The sequence below is a fragment of the Tetranychus urticae genome, chromosome 2, assembly GCF_039701765.1.
Source record: "Tetranychus urticae isolate SD_2017Ah chromosome 2, NJAU_TeUrti_SD_1.0, whole genome shotgun sequence".
In the NCBI taxonomy this organism is placed as follows: domain Eukaryota; kingdom Metazoa; phylum Arthropoda; class Arachnida; order Trombidiformes; family Tetranychidae; genus Tetranychus; species Tetranychus urticae.
In genome coordinates, this window is record NC_142959.1 from 27,517,519 (window position 1) to 27,537,987 (window position 20,469).

The 20,469-nt window shown below is 32.4% G+C and overlaps 4 protein-coding genes, 1 long non-coding RNA gene and 1 pseudogene across 9 annotated transcripts; 2 read left to right on the plus strand and 4 right to left on the minus strand.

Moving 5' to 3' along the window:
* Positions 1-261: 261 nt before the first annotated feature.
* Positions 262-6,735, plus strand: LOC107360378 (uncharacterized). Of its 3 annotated transcripts, none has more exons than XM_015927017.3 (4): positions 262-697; positions 2,249-4,321; positions 4,501-4,923; positions 5,556-6,735. In XM_015927017.3, the coding sequence occupies exons 2-4, from the start codon at positions 2,338-2,340 to the stop codon at positions 6,377-6,379; spliced, it is 3,231 nt and encodes a 1,076-aa protein (XP_015782503.2). In that variant the 5' UTR covers positions 262-697; positions 2,249-2,337; the 3' UTR covers positions 6,380-6,735. The 3 variants fall into 3 exon arrangements, with proteins under 3 accessions (XP_015782503.2, XP_089123790.1, XP_015782505.2); XM_089267664.1 differs by having other exon boundaries at positions 297-697; positions 5,559-6,735; XM_015927019.3 differs by lacking the exon at positions 262-697 and having other exon boundaries at positions 2,211-4,321; positions 5,559-6,735.
* Positions 1,149-2,368, minus strand: LOC112538667 (uncharacterized). Its single transcript, XR_003081944.2, has 2 exons — positions 2,227-2,368; positions 1,149-1,786 (listed from the first exon to the last, which is right to left on the minus strand). It is a non-coding gene; the product is annotated as an uncharacterized LOC112538667 (long non-coding RNA).
* A 3,081-nt stretch (positions 6,736-9,816) lies between the features above and the next one.
* Positions 9,817-10,626, minus strand: LOC107360801 (Late endosomal/lysosomal adaptor, MAPK and MTOR activator 2). The gene is made up of 3 exons (XM_015927522.3): positions 10,443-10,626; positions 10,204-10,366; positions 9,817-10,120 (listed from the first exon to the last, which is right to left on the minus strand). Exons 1-3 carry the CDS (start codon positions 10,517-10,519, stop codon positions 9,977-9,979), a joined length of 384 nt encoding a protein of 127 aa, XP_015783008.1. The 5' UTR covers positions 10,520-10,626; the 3' UTR covers positions 9,817-9,976.
* Positions 10,627-10,861: 235 nt separating this feature from the next.
* mRpL41 (mitochondrial ribosomal protein L41) lies at positions 10,862-11,604 on the minus strand. The gene is made up of 2 exons (XM_015927521.3): positions 11,477-11,604; positions 10,862-11,396 (listed from the first exon to the last, which is right to left on the minus strand). The coding sequence occupies exons 1-2, from the start codon at positions 11,553-11,555 to the stop codon at positions 10,960-10,962; spliced, it is 516 nt and encodes a 171-aa protein (XP_015783007.1). The 5' UTR covers positions 11,556-11,604; the 3' UTR covers positions 10,862-10,959.
* A 2,043-nt stretch (positions 11,605-13,647) lies between these two features.
* Positions 13,648-14,382, minus strand: LOC149094261 (ragulator complex protein LAMTOR2-like; annotated as a pseudogene). The gene is made up of 3 exons (XR_016198741.1): positions 14,180-14,382; positions 13,934-14,103; positions 13,648-13,850 (listed from the first exon to the last, which is right to left on the minus strand). The product of XR_016198741.1 is annotated as a ragulator complex protein LAMTOR2-like (transcript).
* Positions 14,383-14,754: 372 nt separating this feature from the next.
* Cul5 (cullin 5) lies at positions 14,755-18,459 on the plus strand. Of its 2 annotated transcripts, none has more exons than XM_015927517.3 (13): positions 14,755-14,842; positions 14,902-15,017; positions 15,176-15,275; positions 15,354-15,527; positions 15,589-15,942; positions 16,007-16,100; positions 16,213-16,451; positions 16,573-16,637; positions 16,700-16,841; positions 17,115-17,531; positions 17,609-17,770; positions 17,849-17,967; positions 18,049-18,459. In XM_015927517.3, exons 1-13 carry the CDS (start codon positions 14,834-14,836, stop codon positions 18,365-18,367), a joined length of 2,310 nt encoding a protein of 769 aa, XP_015783003.2. In that variant the 5' UTR covers positions 14,755-14,833; the 3' UTR covers positions 18,368-18,459. The 2 variants fall into 2 exon arrangements, with proteins under 2 accessions (XP_015783003.2, XP_089123794.1); XM_089267668.1 differs by having other exon boundaries at positions 14,768-14,842; positions 14,914-15,017.
* Positions 18,460-20,469: the final 2,010 nt, after the last annotated feature.

Here is a 20,469-nt window from a genome sequence, read left to right on the forward strand (position 1 = left end):
ATACACTAAATCATATTATTACTATGGAATTGCTGGTTCCAAAGGAAATGGAAACTAATCACAATCACAGTTAAGGTCATTTCAACCCTAAGGGAGAGACAATCAACCATTCAAAGCATACATTAATACAATAACAGGTAAATTAAGAGGAGAGGGTGGGCTGAATGGTTAGTGAATGTAAAAGGCAGAGAGAGAGAGAGATATTAAGATGAATAAACAGAGGGAAGATAATTTGCTATGAAGATAAACGTTATTATCGTTTTATGAAAGCGCTAGGGAAACATTTCGGCGTTTTTTTTGTATACGAATCTCATGCAAGCAAACAATTTACGGTCTCGAGTAAAATGGGTTTGTTGTTATGAAAAGACAAAACAGAAATGGCGTTTACTTGATGACAAAAAAAGTTGATCCCAATTGTTGCCGCAATTTAACTTGGTTCAAGTTTACAATCTAATTTTGTTTTCACTTTTTTGCTTCTTTGTCTTTCCAAACCTTAAATTGTTCATTGAAGACCTAAATTTGAATCAATCATTGTTTTGTGCTCATTTGGATTCCAATTGATATTGTTTCCCATAAAAATAGTCAATCTCTATTAGTGTTTCACTAACCGTCTACACTCATCACCTCTATCCTCATCAATAACGTTTCAACCAACATCTCATTTTGTGTTCATCTGCAATTTAGAATGAAAAAAACTGTAAGTTAAATTTGTAATTATAATTATCATGATAATAGCAAATTTTGTTTTGTCCTCGGTCTCAATTTAAACTAAATTTAATTTGATTTGTGTTGGAGAAGAGAAAGTTACTTCCATTTGTCTGAATAGATTGGAATAGAAAAATTAGCTTATTTTGTTCGGTAAATTGGATTATTGGTCATCAATTTTGCTTCTTTTCAACTTTAATTTATAATTGACGGCAATGTAAGATGATCAATACTCAGGTAAAGAGAAAGAAATTCAAGAAAATTATTCCAATCATTGATATCACCAGCAAAAGTCAGGTCAAGGTGATATAACTTGATTGTATTCAACTCTTAAAATAACTGAAAGAATTATATTTTACAATAAAAGAATAAATGTTAATATTAAAAAAAATATCAGAATATTGTCTTCACTTTCTAAATGTGAATTAAATTTACAATCAAAATTGGGTTTAACGAAAGTTTAATGATATAAAATATATTACAATTTATAAAGCTATTACTTATAATTTGTAAAACATGGTTAAGATGATCAGTAAAACGGTTTTAACAGCCTTGACCACAAGTTAAGTGTTTGTCTTTTTTTTCTTCGTCTTCTTCTTGATCATTATGTTCTCGCATTTTCTTAACTGTTGTTATTCTGATTCTGGTTCTGATTCTTATTCTAATTCTTGATTAAAAAATGTCTTGTCCGGTGTGGTCAGAACAGGTTCGTTGAGAGATTTAAAGAGGCCAACTTTGGTTTCTTTCTTTTCGTGGTAAAACATTTGCTTTCTTCTCTTGCTTCTTTCTTTGCTTCATTATGTTATTAGTTAAATAGCTAACCAGATAAAAGTAGTAATTAAGAGATCTTCAAGGCCATCTTCGACCATCGACCTATTTTCTGTATATAGTTGGTTATGTGAGTGTCTTTCATCTTTTGAGAAGCTAAATGTTGGAGGAACCACGAAAAAGTGAAGATGTATGAAGAGAGAGAGAGAGAAACAAAATTGTAGTTCAATCCATTTAACATTTGTCCGTTCATCAGTTGATTTGTATCCATCCAAAGCTTTATTAATCACATTGTAGTTACTGTTGATTTCATCTGTAAAAAAGAGTAAAGTGTTAATTTAATTTTTAAATTTGTCTCACAATGTTATCCTTCAACGAGTGATTGAGTGTTACTTTTTTGAAGCTAGTCGCTAATTTATTGAATTTATAAAGAGCAACATCTGATTTTTTCTAAATTTAACTTGTTAATTATCTTTGTGGGTGAAGCTATTAAAAATCTCTAGGTAAGTTAGTATTTAATTACAATCCAAAATATGTTAATTTTGATTTGTGATGAAAGTTGATTTTCCTCAGCTGTAGGGGTTTACTTTTTGTAAAGGTTTCCTGCATTGTTAACTAGGATTGACATTGTAACATTGAAATTGGAGCATAATTAGGTTTGGTGATTAATCTTTGAATTTGACTGTTTTAAATTACTGTTGTATTCCAGTGTAACATTAAACTGACTACTCTAATTAACATTACAATTATTACCTTTTCTTTCATACATCGACAGGAATTTCCAAAAGTGTTAAATGTTTGGTTGGATTGTCAAGTGACTGTTAAGTTTTTGTGTTAACTATTTTTCAACACAATTTTTCAACCATGAAGACTGCTATTTTAAGCAGTTATCACAATGCAACTTCAAGTAACAGTGGAAACAGTTTATTGATGAAATTAATGTTTCGACCATCATCATCATCTTCATCATCACTATCAGTGTCCGAATCTCCTTCCTCCTCTTCACCATCATCTTCCTCTTCACCTTCCCCTTCACCATCACACCATCGTCAACCAAGTACTTGTGAAATATTAGATGATAGTACCAGTCTAGAAGATCAATGGGTAATTCAAATCAATGATCGTCTACCCAAACACGTTCGAGTTCATCTTAATGAAGATGGTCGAGCTTTTTATCTCAACAGTCGAACCAAACGAACCTCTTGGTTACCTCCAAAAGCTTTATGGGAGGAATGCTGTAGTTATGGTAATAGTGATCTTTGTCTTCCTTATGGATGGGAAGTAGCTTTCGATTCGGAAAATAAGCCTTATTTTATCAATCACCTCAACTCAACAACAACATATGAAGATCCGAGAAAGGTTATCAATACAAATACAGCAATTCCAGTGCCTCGAGAAGTTACTTTGACCCGTGATCCTGAGCTTGGGTTTGGGTTTGTTGCTGGGTCAGAAAAGCCCGTAATTGTTCGCTTCGTTAAAGAAGATGGACCTTCTGAGGGTAAGCTTCTGGCAGGCGACCAAATACTCAAGGTAAATGGTGTAGACATGGCTGATGCACCAAGAGAAGAGATTATACGTCGAGTGAAATGTTGTGAATCAACAGTTACATTAACCGTTTGTCAGCCATCAACTATCAATTGTGGAAATCATCATAGATCAGCTTTGTTGACCGAAACAGCTAAAAAGGCTCGTCTTGCTCTGGGTTACACTCTTAGAGTCCGATTTTCTGAGAGACTAGCTCTAGACGGGAATCCATTCTTTTCCTCATCTTCGTGTGACTCGCCAACGTCTATAATTCACAACGTCCTTAAAGTTTATCTGGAAAACAATCAAACCAAAACATTCAAGTATAACACAACCACCACAGTTGCTCAGGTTTTAGACTCTTTGATTACTAAATTGGCTATCCGTCGACCTGAACATTATACTTTGTGCACAGAACATATTCGTTCCCATGGAATATCAAAATTAACTATTCTCAGTCCAGAAGATACATTGTACAAAATTGCTTCTCGACCAGGCATCCATAATTTACGTTGTATCTTACGAATGTCTTTTGTAACTCAAGATTTGAATAGCATTTTGAGCTCTGATCCTGTAAGCTTTGATTACCTTTATGCCCAAAGTTGTAACGACTTTGTTCAAGAAAGATATTCAACTCAGCTTAATTATGACACTACCCTGACTCTTGCTGCGTTAACATTGCTTCAACATGCCTTGTCCACAGGATCTATTGGTCGTCAGGGTAAAATTGATTTGAAAAAGATAGACAAATCTTATGGACTTAGTACATTTGTTCCACTTTCCACTCTCGAAGCAATGAAACGTAAAGAGATGTACAAATTGTTATCTCATTTTATCAAGCAAACACAAAATGATTTAGGTAAAGGTTATACGCCACTTCAGTGTAAAATGTCCTTTTTGGAAATAATAAGTGGTCTTCCAGGTTTTGGAGCCAAAAACTTTCCTTTAAATTCAAAAGATTCATCATGTGGAGCAGTCATCTTGATTAGTCCTAAATTTGGAATAGCACAGTTGAACAGAGGAGTCCTTCGCCAATCTGCACCTATAACACTGGCTTCATTTGATGAAGTTAATCGAGTACGAGTTACACGAGATGAAGAATTAGGATTTAGGGTTGATGTTTTTCTAAGAGAACCAGAGGAAGGGATAAACGAAAATTCTGGTAACAATGGACAGCAGTTATCCTTTATCTTTGATGAAATGGATGTTGAAGAGTTTGTCATGTGTTTAAGAGGTTATCACAAATTATCACAGCTCAATAATCCGAATTATAAAGAGATCAAAGTAATCTGGGAAGTGGGTAGTTCATGGTGGAGTGATTCAGGTAAATTACAATTACAAATAAACTATACAAGCAAAAATCTATTGCTGTGTCACTTAAAAAGCAGCAGTTACAGCAAAAGTTTAAACTTTTTACTCACCGGTAACCATTTGAGTTGCTCTCTAAATCAGTTACAAAGGGTTTACTCTTCAACCTTTTCTCTGTTTCTTTTTTCTTTTTAGCTCCTTATTATCATGAAGATCATATTGTTGAAATATCATTTTGGAATTATCCACCCGATCCAGATAATGGTGAAACAAGGTGGGTCAACTTTTCAAATGGACCACCGCCATATGATCCTGATTTGTTCAACAATAAAATAAAAAGACCAAGGATATCATCTAAAGAGATGTCCCGAGATGAATTAACGGTTAATCGACGCGGTTCTGCGGGATCATCTACAGACAAACGAGGTTCATTGTCTGGTATTTCAACGACCAGTAGTGATGATGCTTCATCTGGTTACAGATCGAGAAATGGAAGTATATCAACGAAAAAAGATTTTGACGATGATGATCCAGAGGAATTATTGGAAGCTCATGCTACATTGAAAGCAGCTGATTCACTAGAGTTGCTTCATCAAATTGGTGAAAATGCTACTAAAGGTAAATAAGAATTTCATTATTTTTACTCTTTAGCTATCATTAGATTAAATATTAGCTTACATGTGTATTGGTTATTTGATAATCATGTCCTCTTTTTCTTCTGGTCGTTTTACTTTCTAAGTCAGCTGATCTCTTACATTTTAAGGCAATTTTTACGATATTTTGGTTTGATTAGTTGTACATTCAGTAAGTTATTTTGTGTATTTAAGCGTTTAAATTAGCGTGCAAGCATCAAATTACAGTTTCATTTCATTCAGTAATTGATTTTTAGATAAATCTGAATTTTCAAGGTGGTAATATGACTGATCAACATCTGCAAGTTGAAAACTCTTTCACCAACTCATTTGATTGGTTTAATCTTAATGTTTGCTTTCATTAAATGAATCACAATTTGAGTTAAGGTGTTCGCTATAATCATTTTATATCATGATTACTTTAGTTCATGAATGTCTTTCACATTATATTAGCTTGCAGCTAAACATTTATTAATGTATAATCGTATTCAACTTTCTAAGCTAAATTATCGTTTAATTTTATGCGAACAATCTGTTATGATTTAACGATGATTAATGTTAATTGATTTGTTTCATTTTACTAATCTTATCATTATTTTAACATTCTTTTATTTTCAGTAGATGATGGTCTGATTGATTCAATTACCGAAACAAACTCAGTATTACCTTCACCTATTAACAGTGAAAACGCTGCATCAAAATTTAAAGCCAAAGCCAACCTTAAAGTGTCGATTCCAACACCAGGAATGCGAAGTCGGTCAGGGTCAAGTTTCGGTCTAAGCACACCTGATGTTATTCCTAACCTAATGGAGCCAAATAATGGACTTATGGTGACTCTACGTAAATTAAGATCTCATGAGAGTCGAGATGAGTTTGAGCTTCCATCAGCAGATACTACAATTTATCTGGGTTCAGACATGATTGATTTAACAGCTTTCCCACCACCTCCAGCCACTCCAGATACAGCAATAATTTTGGAGCGAACTAAACACCCATTAATGATTCAAGAGCCTCCAACACCGTTCCGCGAGCCAATACCATACAGTAACAAGATCAATCCCTTCTTCAGTTCCCTTGGACAATTGATAAATAGTCCAATAGCTGAAAACTCTGACACATCACCAGTTGTTAATGAAGAAGACGATAAAGTCAATGATGAGGCTGCTCTTGCAAATACATCGGACAATGAAAGTACATCTTCAGGATCTCCACCCATTTGTCGAGATAGTGGCTGTCAGACAGATAATGGTTACATTTCAAGAGATGAATTAAACTCTGATGATGAATCAGACTCAGAATTTCCATTCCATAGTAAACCAAGGTTATCGATGGAGGAATATGAGAAAGAAACTTTGGAAAAAATTGAACAGGTTTCCAAAACCGTAAAGAAAATGTATCTCCTTGAAATGGACGAAGCCTCTGAATGTTACTGGCAAAGTTAACCATTATAGCTGTTCACAAATTCAAATTATTTGCTCCACTCAATGCACTGTTTCACATCTTATCAACCAATTTCATTCAACTGTTTAATATCTAAATTTGTTGTTTAAAACAAAATGTATCATTAATTTATTTTCTTACTCTGGTTTCACGATTTGATCAGGTTTGCATTGTTATTACGCAAACAAATTTTTTTCACTTATGCTGTGCAAACCCTTTTATTATGACAACCATCAGAATGTTTACTCTGTGACTCTTTTTCATGATGAAAAAATTGATTACAATTATTGTTGAAATATATAATTCCTTTTATACATTCGATAATAACCAAATAACCATTAAAATCATTTCAATTGTATTTCAGTTTTTCCTTTAGGGATTCCAAACAAAAGCTAATCAATACTAGACTTCATTGTTTATTTTGGTATGAATTCATTCAATCTTTGATTATCAAATTCAAAATCAAATCTTACAATTTACAACGTGCTTACTTAAGTGTACATTTTACTGCAATCCTATCAAGTTATCACCCGAATAACTGGATATTAAAATGATAATTATTATAATTTTAAGATTATAAATTATTCTTAAGAACAAGAATGATTGAAAAAATATCAAAAGATTAGCAATTCAATCTGCGATTGATGTCATGCAGGGTTGATTTAGTTGATTAACCGTCATAAAAGCATAATGTTGACCAGTCACATGCTGAAAATCTTGATAATCAATTTGTTTACTGCTTCAATCAAATAAGTAACCAAGTTATCAAGTTACCTTGAAAATTGGTTGATTGCATGAGTTAGTCATTTGCCTTTTAAAGTGTTATTTCAACTCAATAATTTTCAATATCTTACAATAACGATTACCGTCAGATATTGTAAGAAAGTGTTTGATTAGTGAATCCACTGAAAATATAAATTTATGATAAAATAATTCCCTTAGAACCAAATTGTGAGGTGATGAGCTTCATAGCTCAAGATGTTTTCAAATCAGTAAACAAGGTTGATGGTGATATTTGATTAATCGTATCACTAAATTATTGCTTATTAACCGCAATTTATTTTTCTATTTCAGTATCTGTAATACAATAATTATGTATTGTACTGTAATTTAACATCATCACAACTGACGCTCGTCGAAACAACCGATTGATTATTTAGAAACCTTAATTGTTTCTATTATAAGAATCATCTTTTATTATTTATGGAGATTCAACATGCATTATTTGAATTGGCGTCACTGAGATAATTTGAACAGTTCAATATCGAGCACAAATAAAGTTAAAGGGTGAAAATGATGATACAAATAAGCAAGTCTCTCTTTTAAATATTTGCATGATAAAAGCTGCTTGAAATCAATCATTCGGAAGCTGGTGAGAAAAGAACCAAAAATAAAGAACATCTTAAAATGTAATAAATATTAATAATCACGAAACATTGAAATAAAAAAATTGATTAAAGCTTAACACTTCAGTCTTCACTGGATGAACATCATTAAAGCTATGAAAGAAGTGCAATGAAACCACTTTCAATAGACTTATAAATAAATGCATCAATAGATCAATAAAATGGTGCATTCATTTGAATGGATGATCTTTTTATTTTTGTATCTTTGTATCAACTAAAATAGTCTAGTTAAACAAAAATTTCATCTGTTATCAAGTACAATAATTGAATCAATTGTGGCGTCTGTCGTTGCATATTTTTAGAGCTTAACATTCCTGGATCCATGAGTCGATTCATTCCCTTTCAGATTAAGGCGCTAATTAAGAAATCTCTTGCTTTATTGAGTGATGATGACGGTGACGAAGAGACTCTTAAATCAATCCAAGTCCTGGAAAATATTGCATTACGACTGATAATAACCCGTCGAGGGCACCGTCAAGATGAAACATCATATGTCCAACCATATTACCATTTTAACAATAATCTTATTCGTTTTATTTCAATTCTTAATTTTATAAGATTTTATCTAATCCTGATTTACAAACAAGATGATCATTTGCACGTATTGTTGGCTCATCCATTTCTCAATAAGAGTAGCGCTGACATGATGGTAAGATTTGTCATTGGCGCAGGTATTACACTGTTTGTCCTGCGAGAATATGTTTTGTACCTCGAAGAAACTGGAGCTTATGAGTTACTCTCTACTCTTCGAGACATAAAGGTTTCAGGTTTTGACAAAAATATGCTCAGGTTGACAACAAAACAGTGTAAATTGTTCCGCTCTACTTTCCATCATTTAATCACGATGTGGATCCGATTGATTTATGGTGTAGTGGTTCTTACCCCATTTTTATTGATCGGTTTGCGGATCCAAAACGAAGCGATAGTCAATAGCGGTCCAGCTATGTATATTTCATCGGTTTGTTGGATGTTTTTGGAAGGTTATTGTTTTATCTTTATCTTTGGTGGTTTGCTGGATCTAGGAGCTCACATCATTATCTTGGTTCCTCTGTATTTATGCCAACTGAAAAGTTTGATTGAATTGTTAAAAAGATTCAAGATTAAACAATTTATCGATGACTCTATTATAAAAGGCATGAATACAAATGTGATCCGTTATATGAATTATTTTGATGATTTGAGCGTTAAAATACGTTACCTTTTCTTTTTTCTTTTCGTTCTCGTCTCATTTGGAGCTGATACTGCAATCTTTTTGGGAATGTCCATTAAGAGCGATTCAACTTTTATATCAAATTTGTTTGGTTTGTGCGGTTTGATCACACTATTTATAGTTGGAAGTGTCGCTTATGCCGCTGGAGCTTATTTGGATCAGGTATAGACACCAATTAAGTAAGATTAAAGTGTTGAATTTTTGTCTTTCTGTTCTGTTTTGATTCTTATTCCTCAGCTTTATGTGATTCATGGTTTATATGTATCGATAATGGCCAAAGCCAAAGTAAAACTTGATCAAAAACTGAAGGTAGCTACAAATAATTGCTTAAGGAAAGTAGTTTAAGCGTTCACTCATTTTTCTTTGCAATCATCTTTGAATTTATTTTAGACTCTAGAAATTCTTGATCGCATTCTTGGTCCTTATTGTGGAGCTAAAATTGGTGATGCATTTACTGCTGAAAGACTTCTTGCTGTTTATGTAAGTAACTTGAGAGTATTTATTTAAATTGTCTTTAACCAAAATCTTTGTTTTCATATGCAGTACGTCGTTGAAAATGCAAGCACGATTTTGTTGCTAATTTGTAATTTGCAACGTGCCTCGTCGCAATAACGCAGTACATACTTGTGTATTTACGACTGTGAATCAATAAAGAACACTAAAAAATAAAATACACACCAAGAATTCAGCCGATTTGGTGCGGTTTCAATGTTCTATCAATTGAGTGTAGATATACTCTGATAGAAATAGGAAAATCTAAATTGTAAAAAATAAACGACATTTATCAAAGTAACAATGTTAAAGGAGAATTTTTTAACAAATAGTAACAGGTAAGTCAATATATTGAGTAAAAAAATCTAATTGATAGTTCGAGTTGAAAAATCAATTTAAGAAGCATACATACACACATTAATTGGGGATTGTTGAACTTAGAAATTGAAACGGAAATTTGGTTACAAAAGTAGATAAATGAGAATGGATTTTCAAAGCGTGATCATTCGAATAGGCTCTTCTAGATGATCTGATAATGCGGTCACTTTAGCCTTAAGAGTTCCTAAAGGTACATGACTTTTTGCGTGCATACAGAGCAATACATTGGCCACACGTTTGACGATGACATTACCATCCTGTGAAAACGATGAAAATGAATTAATATTTTTCACTATTAGATGAAAAAAAAGAAGATCTCAATTCAAAGATAAAAACACACCTCACACTGTAGTAATAAACAGTTTAAATCATCTTCACTGGCAGCCAATTTACCATACTTTTCGTAGGAAATCCATATACTAGAAGCAATAGCCGCTGTCATTCGAGCATCGGTGTCGCCAAAACCTGAATAAGCAAGAAGACTTCCTTCACGATTCAATAACCTGGATAAACAAAAGATATTGAAGAAAATGAAAATTTATCAAGTGTTTATGAGGATTGAACCAAAATTTTACTTACAATGTACATTGGACTCCTCCAGTATTTGCTTGACCAAGAATGTTACTTAAAGTTTTAGGTCTCAACATGTTAACCATAAAATTTTATAAAACTGCTAAGAAATAAATTGTAAACTAAATGATATCAATGAAACAAAAGGAATAAATAAAATTTCTTTAGTTATCGCCTGTTAACAAAATTTACTCAAAATAAACAAATTCACCAGAGCTCGATGGTATCGAATGCAATATCGATACCAGAAAATGATAAACTAATGCAATTCACTCAAATGCATGTGTTTATTTATTTTTAGAGAGGAAATCAAATGAAATGAAATGACTATTTTCTGAATTTGAAATTTTGATGGAATGGTGAAGATTTTCAAACAAAAAAGGCTACAGGGGAAATGAGATAAAAAGGAAACAAAAGATGGTCGTTGGTTGTATTGATGAACACTTGAATTTTAATGTTAGTTCTGAACATATTAAAGTACTAATTACATACACAACTTCAATAAATATATTACAAAGAACAGTTTCTACTTTTCGTCCTCTTCCTCATCTTCTTCTTCCATGTCTGCAATTCTCGAACAAAACATATCAGCTCCTGTTTGCAAGTGTTTCAATTTAGCAGCTTCACTATCCTCTGGTTTGAAACTCACTTCAACCTTTTCTCCATTCATAGATGCTTCAATTATCTTGTTACCATATGTTAATTTGAATAACTCTTCAGCGGTCAACTTGTTGTTCTCAATCTTCGGTACTCTATATGAAACATAGGGTTTTAAATTGAATCCATTCAAGTCTGGAACTACCAATTCAGGTTCCATTTCTTTGACATAAACAAATTTTCTTTTGAACCAATATCCAGGCCATCTTATACCCAGAGGATCTCGTGAAATGGGATAGTTATAAAAATCTTCGAATAAACGTTTAGGTATTCTCTTTGGTTCATAAGCATTTCTTACATTGGGTACTGCAAAAAGATAATAATGATAAACAAACATAAATATAAATATAAAAAGTGTAAATGTGAATGTATTTGCTTGTACTTACTTGGAAATTTGGAGAAATTTTTTAAACTTTTACAATTAACTGTTGAAAGATGAAAACCTCTTTTAGGTATGATTAACATTTTAAACCAAAAACAATCAAAACAAATATAAAATGTATAAAATCTTGAGCCAGTAGATTAATAACAAGAGAACGTGAAAAAACCAGGTTCAAGCTTTATTTATTGAGATGAAGATGGCATTGCTTTACTTTAACCCAAAGAATCGTTTTCTTAACCGGATTAATTAAATTTAATTTGCTTTCATTTATTTGAACTTTTACCTATTAAATGTGTTATATGAACGCATCAAATCGTTTAGAAAGTTAATGATCATTTATAGGAAAGATCGGATGTAAGATAATGCACTTTAAGATTCGATGAGGTTAAAACGGACTTTGTTCATCATAATTAGATTGGAAATATTGTTTTTAATTATTGAGCTGTCAGATGAGCAGTAAGATAGTGCATTTTAGACATTTGATTCCCACAAATCACACAATTAACTTTGTAATTGAAATGAGTGAGCAAAGAATAGCTATTTAATGTATTTCCAATGCTTTATGAAATTAATCAAATTACATGATTCTTTTAAGTGAACATTGACTTCAATGATTGTTTAACTTTAACAGTAAGAGTTTGCTTTTCATAAATGAATGTTTCTTGATTTTTAATTTCTAACAAAATTAGTATAAATATAACTTATACATTTGGGTAAAATGCCTTTGAATGGATTATCTGTTCGTGATAGTTTTAGTGACATTCAATATTTCATCGATAACAGCCAGTTAATCGACATTGGTACTTGGCAGGATTATGTTTGCCTTTTTTGTTTGTGTGTTGCTGAGAATCCAGTTGCCCACAAAACTAGCCTTCAATCTGCTTGTAAAGCAATATTTTGTCAAACTTGTTTCGATGAGGCAATACAACATGACCAATATCAAAAATGCCCGTTAAGATGCAGTGAATCGGAATATTTACGAGATTCTGTTGAACCATTGCCTGTTGAGATGTCAAATGGACGAAGTGTCCAACAACGTGACAACTTACTTGTAAAGTGTAAATTTGAAATGTGCGATTGCTTTGTGCGATTCAGTGACTATTCAATGCACATTGACAACTGTGGAATGAATCCAAATGTGAAGGCAATATGTCGTATTTGTCTAGTGCCAATAGGAAACCACAACTGTGCTGAATTTGTGGCTAATTTGGTTGAAAAAACAAGCCAGTTGACCGGACATCAACAGGATTTGACAGCTAAAATTGAAAATTTGGAGAAAGAAATTGACAAATTGAACATTGAAAATATAATTCTCAGAGAAATCGTTGATGAAATTGTTAGTGATTAAAACTTGCTGATTTCAAGAGCTTTTGTGTTTTTTTCATTATAAGATTCATTGAGTTACCTTTTCTAAATATTATGCTATCTATATCTATTCTATATATTCATTTCTATATAATACTATCAAACTAATTTTTATTTCTAAAATATAAGAATATCTTATATACAAATCTTGTTGGGAAAAATGGCATGTTTAAGTAAATTTTGATGTTTTTTTTGGATTAATTAATAAATATTGTATTCGATGAAAATGTAAGTCAACATTCTTTTCCTTCTCCATGTTAAGTTACTTCGGCTTACCTCCAAATATACTCAACAGTATTGGTGATAAAACAAGATTATTAAGTGCTACAATAATAACCATACCTAAATATATTAGGAAATTTAATATAATTTTGATATATTGACCAAGCTAATATCTTCAAAAGTTAATGTTATTCCAGAGGTAACAGATGAGCTCATTGAAGCTTAGACCATTTGTGATCGCACAACATAACTAACCATTTTAAGCTTTAACGGTTAGGGTCAAACCGTTTCATCTCTAGTGAATTTCAACTTGTTTATTGAAAAAATAGACTCCACCAAACGAAAACAGTTGTCATCTCATTGTCATCTATCTATGTTTTGGTAGGTTATTTTTCCCTTTATTTCTTGCTTGAAATTCCATTTTCTGAACTATTCTTAATCATCAACTAAGATGTCCTCTGTTGATTTAAAACTTGTTTTCTCTAATAAAATTTTTCATCATGATATCTAGGAATGTACACAATGTACAGCAGTGGGCTGAGAATCTAATTGATAGTTCGAGCATACATATACACATTAATTGGTGAACTTAGAAATTGAAACGGAAATTTAGTTACAAAGTATTATAGATAAATGAGAATGGATTTGCTAAGTTTGATCATTCGGATGGGCTCTTCTAGATGATCTGACAATGCGGTCACTTTAGCCTTAAGAGTTTCTAAAGGTACACGACTTTTTGCGTGCATACACAGCAATACATTGGCCATACGTTTGACGATGACATTACCATCCTGTGAAAACGATGAAAATGAATTAATATTTTTCACTACTAGATGAAAAAAAAGAAGATCTCAATTCAAAGATAAAAACACACCTCACACTGTAGTAATAAACAGTTTAAATCATCTTCACTGGCAGCCAATTTACCATACAGACTATTTACCATAGGAAATCCATATACTAGAAGCAATAGCCGCTGTCATTCGAGCATCGGTGTCGCCAAAACCTGAATAAGCAAGAAGACTTCCTTCACGATTCAATAACCTGGATAAACAAAAGATATTGAAGAAAATGAAAATTTATCAAGTGTTTATGAGGATTGAACCCAAATTTTACTTACAATGTACATTGGACTCCTCCAGTATTTGCTTGACCAAGAATGTTACTTAAAGTTTTAGGTCTCAACATGTTAATTTCAACTTTTGATGGAATGGTGAAGATTTTCAAACAAAATAAGGCTACAGGTGAAATGAGATAAAAAGGAAACAAAAGATGGTCGTTGGTTGTATTGATGAACACTTGAATTTTAATATTAATTCCGGACATATTAAAATACTAATTACATACACAACTTCAATAAATATATTACAAAGAACAATTTCTAATTTTCATCCTCATCCTCATCTTCTGCTCCTGTTTGCAAGTGTTTCAATTTAGCAATTTTGCTTTCAATTTTTGGTCTTCCACCAATAATAATTATTTATTCGTTAGCTTTTTACTTGAAGTAAAATGAACTTACCGTCATCAGTCATGATCAGGAAATCAGTTGATAAATTCTGGATCATTTTTGAATTAAATGTGTTTTGTTCCAAAGTCAAAAGTTTACTGTTTGTTTTGTATTTTGAATTCAGCGCAAAACCCAAATCACCAGGTGTCACTTATTTCATCTCTCTGTTAAAAAAAAGAGTTAGTCAGAGCTTGTTTAAAGGTTGTTGGTTTATGTCTCATTTACTTTGTTTTTATTTGTCTGTGTTTTTGTTTAATTTACATCAAAATGACGAAGGTAATCATTTATTTCATTAAATCAAAGTTTTATTTAATTTTTGTTAATTTTTCTTTTAGTTTCCTCCTCAGACAACCCCACAATTTGAGGATTACTGGCCTTCAATGCAGCAAGCAATTTCTAAGCTTCTGCATCAACAAGATGTGTCTAAGCTTGAATGGCAAGAACTGTTTTGGTAGGTATTTTTTCCTTTCTTGTTTCAATCTCTCTTTATTTTTCCCTTTATTTTTTGCTTGAAATTTTCTTTTCTTAACCATTCTTAATCACCAACTAAGATGTCCTCTGAGTTTAAAACTTGTTTTCTACAATAAATTTTTTCATTCTGATATCTAGGAATGTACACAATGTACTGCAATGGGATGAGAAAGCAAAAGAAAAACTCCAAGATGCTCTTCACCGCGATGTCCTGGAATTTATTTCAGAGGCTCAAGCTGTAAGTATTGCTTAAGCTTTCAAAGCGAGTGATAGTTTTCAATCTTGCATTAATTTTCACATTTTGTGTTGTTTATAGACTGTTCTATCCCACCATGACGACCAATCCTTACTAAAAGCTTATGTGGCTGCTTGGAGTAAATTTTTTGTCCAGTGTAATTATTTACCATTACCATTCACCCCTCTCATGACCAATCCAAACAAATCCAGCAACACCAAAAACTTCATAAATGAAGAGAATATTGTCCGTAAAGTAAGTTTCTTTCATAATTGTAATTACTTTATATTAATTTGAATGGTTTTTCATTTTATAGCTGATGTACAGTAGTTGGAATGAAAACATTTTTTCAAACATCAAACACAGGTTACAAGACAGTGCCATGAAACTTGTACATGCCGAAAGAAACGGAGAAGCATTTGATACCCAGCTGGTAATTGGCGTGAGAGAATCCTTCGTAAATTTAGGCTCTAATGCCAACGACAAATCTATTTATATAGAAAATTTCGAGAAAGCGTATATAGAGTCAACTGAATCATTTTATCATTCAAAAGCAGCTGAATATCTTTTAAGTTATGGTGTACAGAGTTATATGGTTTGGGCCGATAGTAAATTGAAAGAAGAAAGCACCAGAGGAGCCAAATATCTTGAACCATTTTCTCTTCCAGCGGTAAGTTAGTAATTTCAGTTTGTGGACCTACTTACTTAAGAATACTTACTTTCTTATTTTTTAGCTGAATGATACTTGTGTACGGGTACTTGTCACAAATAATAAAGATCTTATACTTTCGGAATGTCTTGGTATGATTCAAGGAAACAATACTAATAGTAAGTCTTCAGATTTCTCAATAGCTTGAAACTCTTTTTTTCATCTTTTTTCCTCAAATCCTAGTTCATTGCCTTTCCGTCACTAATTTTAAATTCTGTTTTTGCATTTTAGAATTGAATCTCATGTTTAAATTGCTTGACCGTATCGAAGAAGGTGTAGAACCCATGTTAAATTACCTCGAAGAACATATCGTTCATCAAGGATTAGCCGATATAATGGCCTCAGCTGAAATTATCACTCAAGACTCGGAAAAATACGTTGAAAAACTATTGAACCTGTTCACCAAATACAGCACTCTAGTCAAAGAGGCTTTTAATGATGACCCTAGGTTTTTAACTGCGCGTGATAAGGTAAATTTCCCATTCCTTTTTTACCCACGCAAAATTTGCCTCAACCCTTTTCTCTTTGCCTGTAAATCTTCTAGAATATACTAAAATTTTTATCTTTTACTCATTATTCCTATTTTGACAGGCTTTTAAGCAAGTTGTTAATGACACGTCGGTGTTCAAACTTGAGTTAGCATCGAGACCTAAAATGTAAGTGCATAATTTTACTGTGGGTTTTCGGATAATTTTACTAACTCTTCATTTTACCATAGGAATAATGGACAAGCCACTAAGTTACCTCCTGAATCAAGATGCCCTGAAATGCTGGCAAATTTCTGTGATATGTTGCTCCGTAAAACACCATTGAGCCGCAGATTAACCTCGGAAGAGATCGAAATCAAACTTAAAGAAGTGGTACGTTTTTATTGACTTTTTTTCTACTTGCTGGCTTTAAGCTTTTCAGTGGTTAATCTTTTCTTTCGATCCTCATTGCTCACTAATGTCTACCTTCTGCATTTGCATTTAGGGATTAGTTCCACTTTCTTATTATTTAGCTCAATACTAAGCTCAATTTACTAAGTAAACTTTTGTAAATGCAAAAAGAAAAAGAAAAGGTTAAAATCTTAATTAGAGCTAAAAATTACTTTTCCTATGAAAATCTTAATCCCTTAAATCTTTGTTTTTCAGCTTCTAGTTTTAAAATATGTAGTGAACAAAGACGTGTTCATGAGATACCATAAAGCACATCTGACTCGACGGCTCATTTTGGATTCATCCGCTGATAATGAGAAAGAAGAAAATATGGTCGAGTGGCTTCGTGAAGTGGGAGTACCTGCTGACTTCGTAAACAAGCTAGCTCGTATGTTCCAAGACATAAAAGTTAGTGAGGATTTAAATCAACAATTCAAAAACTCCCAAAATGGAACCTCAGAAATAATTAATATAAAAATATTAAATGTTGGTGCCTGGGCTCGAGGGAGTGAACGTGTCCAAGTATCTCTTCCGCTAGAATTGGAAGATTTTATTCCAGAGGTAGAAGAATTCTATAAAAAGAAGCACAGTGGGCGCAAACTACAATGGTATCACCACATGTCAAATGGCACGGTAAGTTCATGTTGTTTTTTCAAAAATTGTTTATGTCTTCACACATTTATTCTCATATATTCCATTGTATTCAATAGATTTGCTTCAGTAACCAGTATGGTAGGTATGATCTTGATGTGACAACATTCCAAATGGCCGTTCTATTCACGTGGAATGAACGACCAACTGATAAAATATCATTCGAGAATATCAGGTTAGCTTCTGAACTTCCAGATGCTGAGTTGAGACGCACACTTTGGGTAAGTAATTAAAGTATTGAATTTAACATGTTTTTTTTCATTCAACTTTAAATTAATTTGTAACATTGCTTTTTTCAGTCATTGGTGGCCTTTCCAAAAGTTAAAACACAGATAATTTTGTGCGACGTGCCTTTGAAATCAATGAAAGATTTCACAGATACAACATTGTTCTGGGTAAACCAAGATTTTCATTTAATGTGAGTTTTAATCTATAAAATTTCAAAACCTTTTTTTCAAAATGATTCAAAATTTTAATACTTCTAATTTTCCAATTGCAGCAAAAACGGTAAGCCACAACGAAGAGGTAAGCTTAATTTGATCGGACGTCTCCAGTTGTCTACAGAAAAGAGTGTAGAGGAAGACAACGAGAAGATTGTTCAACTGAGAATCTTGAGAACGCAAGAGGCCATAGTAAAAATCATGAAAATGCGAAAACGCATTACCAACGCACAATTACAGACAGAATTAGTCGAGATTCTGAAAAACATGTTCCTACCATCCAAAAAAATGATTAAGGAACAAATAGAATGGCTCATTGAGCAAAAGTACATGCGAAGGGATGACGACAATATCGGTGTTTTCATCTACATGGCTTGATATTTTAATTCCATGCTGACTTTATAAGTGACTGGATTAATTAATTGTATAATTGTAACCATAATAAAATCAACACACTTATACTTACACAATGAGTTAAGACTTTGAAACTAAAATAAACAAGTGAAACGCTGAAATGACAAATCAAATCTGGAATGTTTAAAAAGACGCTGAATCATTTAAGGTTGATTGAGATGATCATGACTGATTCATCATTAGAATACAAGTTCAATGAAAACTTGACATGAGGATGAAAAAAAACGGCCATCATCACAGGAATCATTAATGAAAATATCACCAACTGCGCTAGTTTAATCCATTTCAAACAGTTAAACCTGAACTCACAGTGATTATAATTAGCGGTTGAATTGTGAATCTGAAAATTTACAAATTCTAATTTAAATTGTTTCGTGTATAAATTGTCCTAAACCATTTAAGATACTGAAACATGATTCTGTTGCTATTTGTATTATCTTAATTGTCACTGAGAATCAAATGTACAATCAAGGGTCACAATAGGTGGCGCTTATAGGCCACAGTGTTTACGGTTAATCTTAACGGCAAAATAAGAGGAGTGAGCAGCACCATTTTTACCTGTTTTTTGTTGTTTGTAGATGATGTTGATGTGAATGATGTTGCTCTGATAATCATCTTTTCACCGTGAGTTGTTAGATCGTTTAATAGCTCATCATTCAGTTAGAATCGTCAACATCGCTTTACTTGTTTCTTTTATTTCATCGGTAACATCAAGCTTCTGTTTTTTTCATGTCGCACCATTCTGGTTAACTATTTGATTGCTTGCATAGTTTTGTTGCCAATTTTTAATAACTTCATACTTCAACCTCTTAACATCAACTTTGGTAAATTGTAATTCATCCTGTGAAGTGGTCAACGATCTACGATTGACAATTAGTGACTCTAGTACACAAACTGTTCATTCAACATCTCGGATTGCTTAAGTTTATGTTTAAAGTGTTTTAATATTTCTCTTATCGGATATTTACAGTTTCAACATTTTTCTAGTTGAGGTAAGTTGATTTATAATTTAACTTCAATCACCAATGGATCTCTGTAATTGTTCATTGAATGGTCAAACTACCCATGAAAATGGTTTATGGATTTACTATTTAGGTTGTCATTATCTAATGTCAATTTATTTCCATGTTATCAGAGGTTGATAGCAATGCAAGTTTCGTTGTGATTGAATAATGACACAAATATTGTTACTTTATTTTGTAACTTGTTTTGGACGTTAATTTGTTTTTAATGAGCTGACCCTGCTAATGGATAACCGTAGGTTTGGATAAAGTTAATCTTAATCTTAAATTAAAATTGAAATTGTCACGAAATTGGGTTAAAAATCTATCCACCTTGAAGGCAATTTGAGCTTTAAAACAGAATAGTGAAGGGAAAAGTAAAGAGTGGAAGCAATTGAAAAAACGGTGAAAAAGTGATGAAGATGCTGATTTTCTGTTGTTTTCATAAACATTATCAAGCTGATGATGATGATAGGAATAAAAATGATCATTGATGATCATCATCGTGCGTTGACTTTAAACTGGATGAGAATTTTCTTCAGGCCATTTGCTGAAAATTGATCATCTCGCCATTATTTGACGACTTTCGATTCCAAATCATTTTAACCTCGTAAAATTTACATTCATTTAATTATAGTAAATTTTTCTTCTCCACCAATCAAACGTTCAAACAATCAACCAAATTAAAAACCAAATCAACCCTGTCTAGTTACACCAAAACACCTCAAAATGAACCTAAAATGAACCTAAAATTTAACCAGCAATAATTTTCACCATAATCTTTACATTAAACACAATGAAGCCTTTATTTTTCAATTGTCGAGGAAGTCATATTGACAATTAAATTGTCTTCCGTAGTTTTTACCAACTCATGTATTAAGTTATCGGAAAGATTTAAAAAAAATATCAATTGATTCCAACGATTTTAGCAACACATTAACCCAGTAAATGTATCTTGGGTTAAAAAAAAGTACCGAATGAGAAGTGGAAAGATGATTATCCTTTTCATCATTACCATTATTACAATTTTCAGTGTTAATCATTAAGGTTACTTGCGATAGTTTC

Excerpts from the sequence above, each read along its gene's own strand:
- LOC107360801 (XM_015927522.3), bottom strand. The coding sequence starts at position 10,519 with ATGGTTAACATGTTGAGACCTAAAACTTTAAGTAACATTCTTGGTCAA. Across the intron at positions 10,367-10,442 it reads GGAGGAGTCCAATGTACATT|GTTATTGAATCGTGAAGGAA; the intron begins GTAAGTAAAATT and ends TTGTTTATCCAG. Across the intron at positions 10,121-10,203 it reads GTTTATTACTACAGTGTGAG|GATGGTAATGTCATCGTCAA; the intron begins GTGTGTTTTTAT and ends TCGTTTTCACAG.
- mRpL41 (XM_015927521.3), bottom strand. The coding sequence starts at position 11,555 with ATGTTAATCATACCTAAAAGAGGTTTTCATCTTTCAACAGTTAATTGT. Across the intron at positions 11,397-11,476 it reads AAATTTCTCCAAATTTCCAA|TACCCAATGTAAGAAATGCT; the intron begins GTAAGTACAAGC and ends ATCTTTTTGCAG.
- LOC107360378 (XM_015927017.3), top strand. The coding sequence starts at position 2,338 with ATGAAGACTGCTATTTTAAGCAGTTATCACAATGCAACTTCAAGTAAC. Across the intron at positions 4,322-4,500 it reads TTCATGGTGGAGTGATTCAG|CTCCTTATTATCATGAAGAT; the intron begins GTAAATTACAAT and ends TTTTCTTTTTAG. Across the intron at positions 4,924-5,555 it reads TGGTGAAAATGCTACTAAAG|TAGATGATGGTCTGATTGAT; the intron begins GTAAATAAGAAT and ends TTTTATTTTCAG.
- Cul5 (XM_015927517.3), top strand. Across the intron at positions 16,101-16,212 it reads TCAAGGAAACAATACTAATA|AATTGAATCTCATGTTTAAA; the intron begins GTAAGTCTTCAG and ends TTTGCATTTTAG. Across the intron at positions 16,842-17,114 it reads AAATCAAACTTAAAGAAGTG|CTTCTAGTTTTAAAATATGT; the intron begins GTACGTTTTTAT and ends TTTGTTTTTCAG.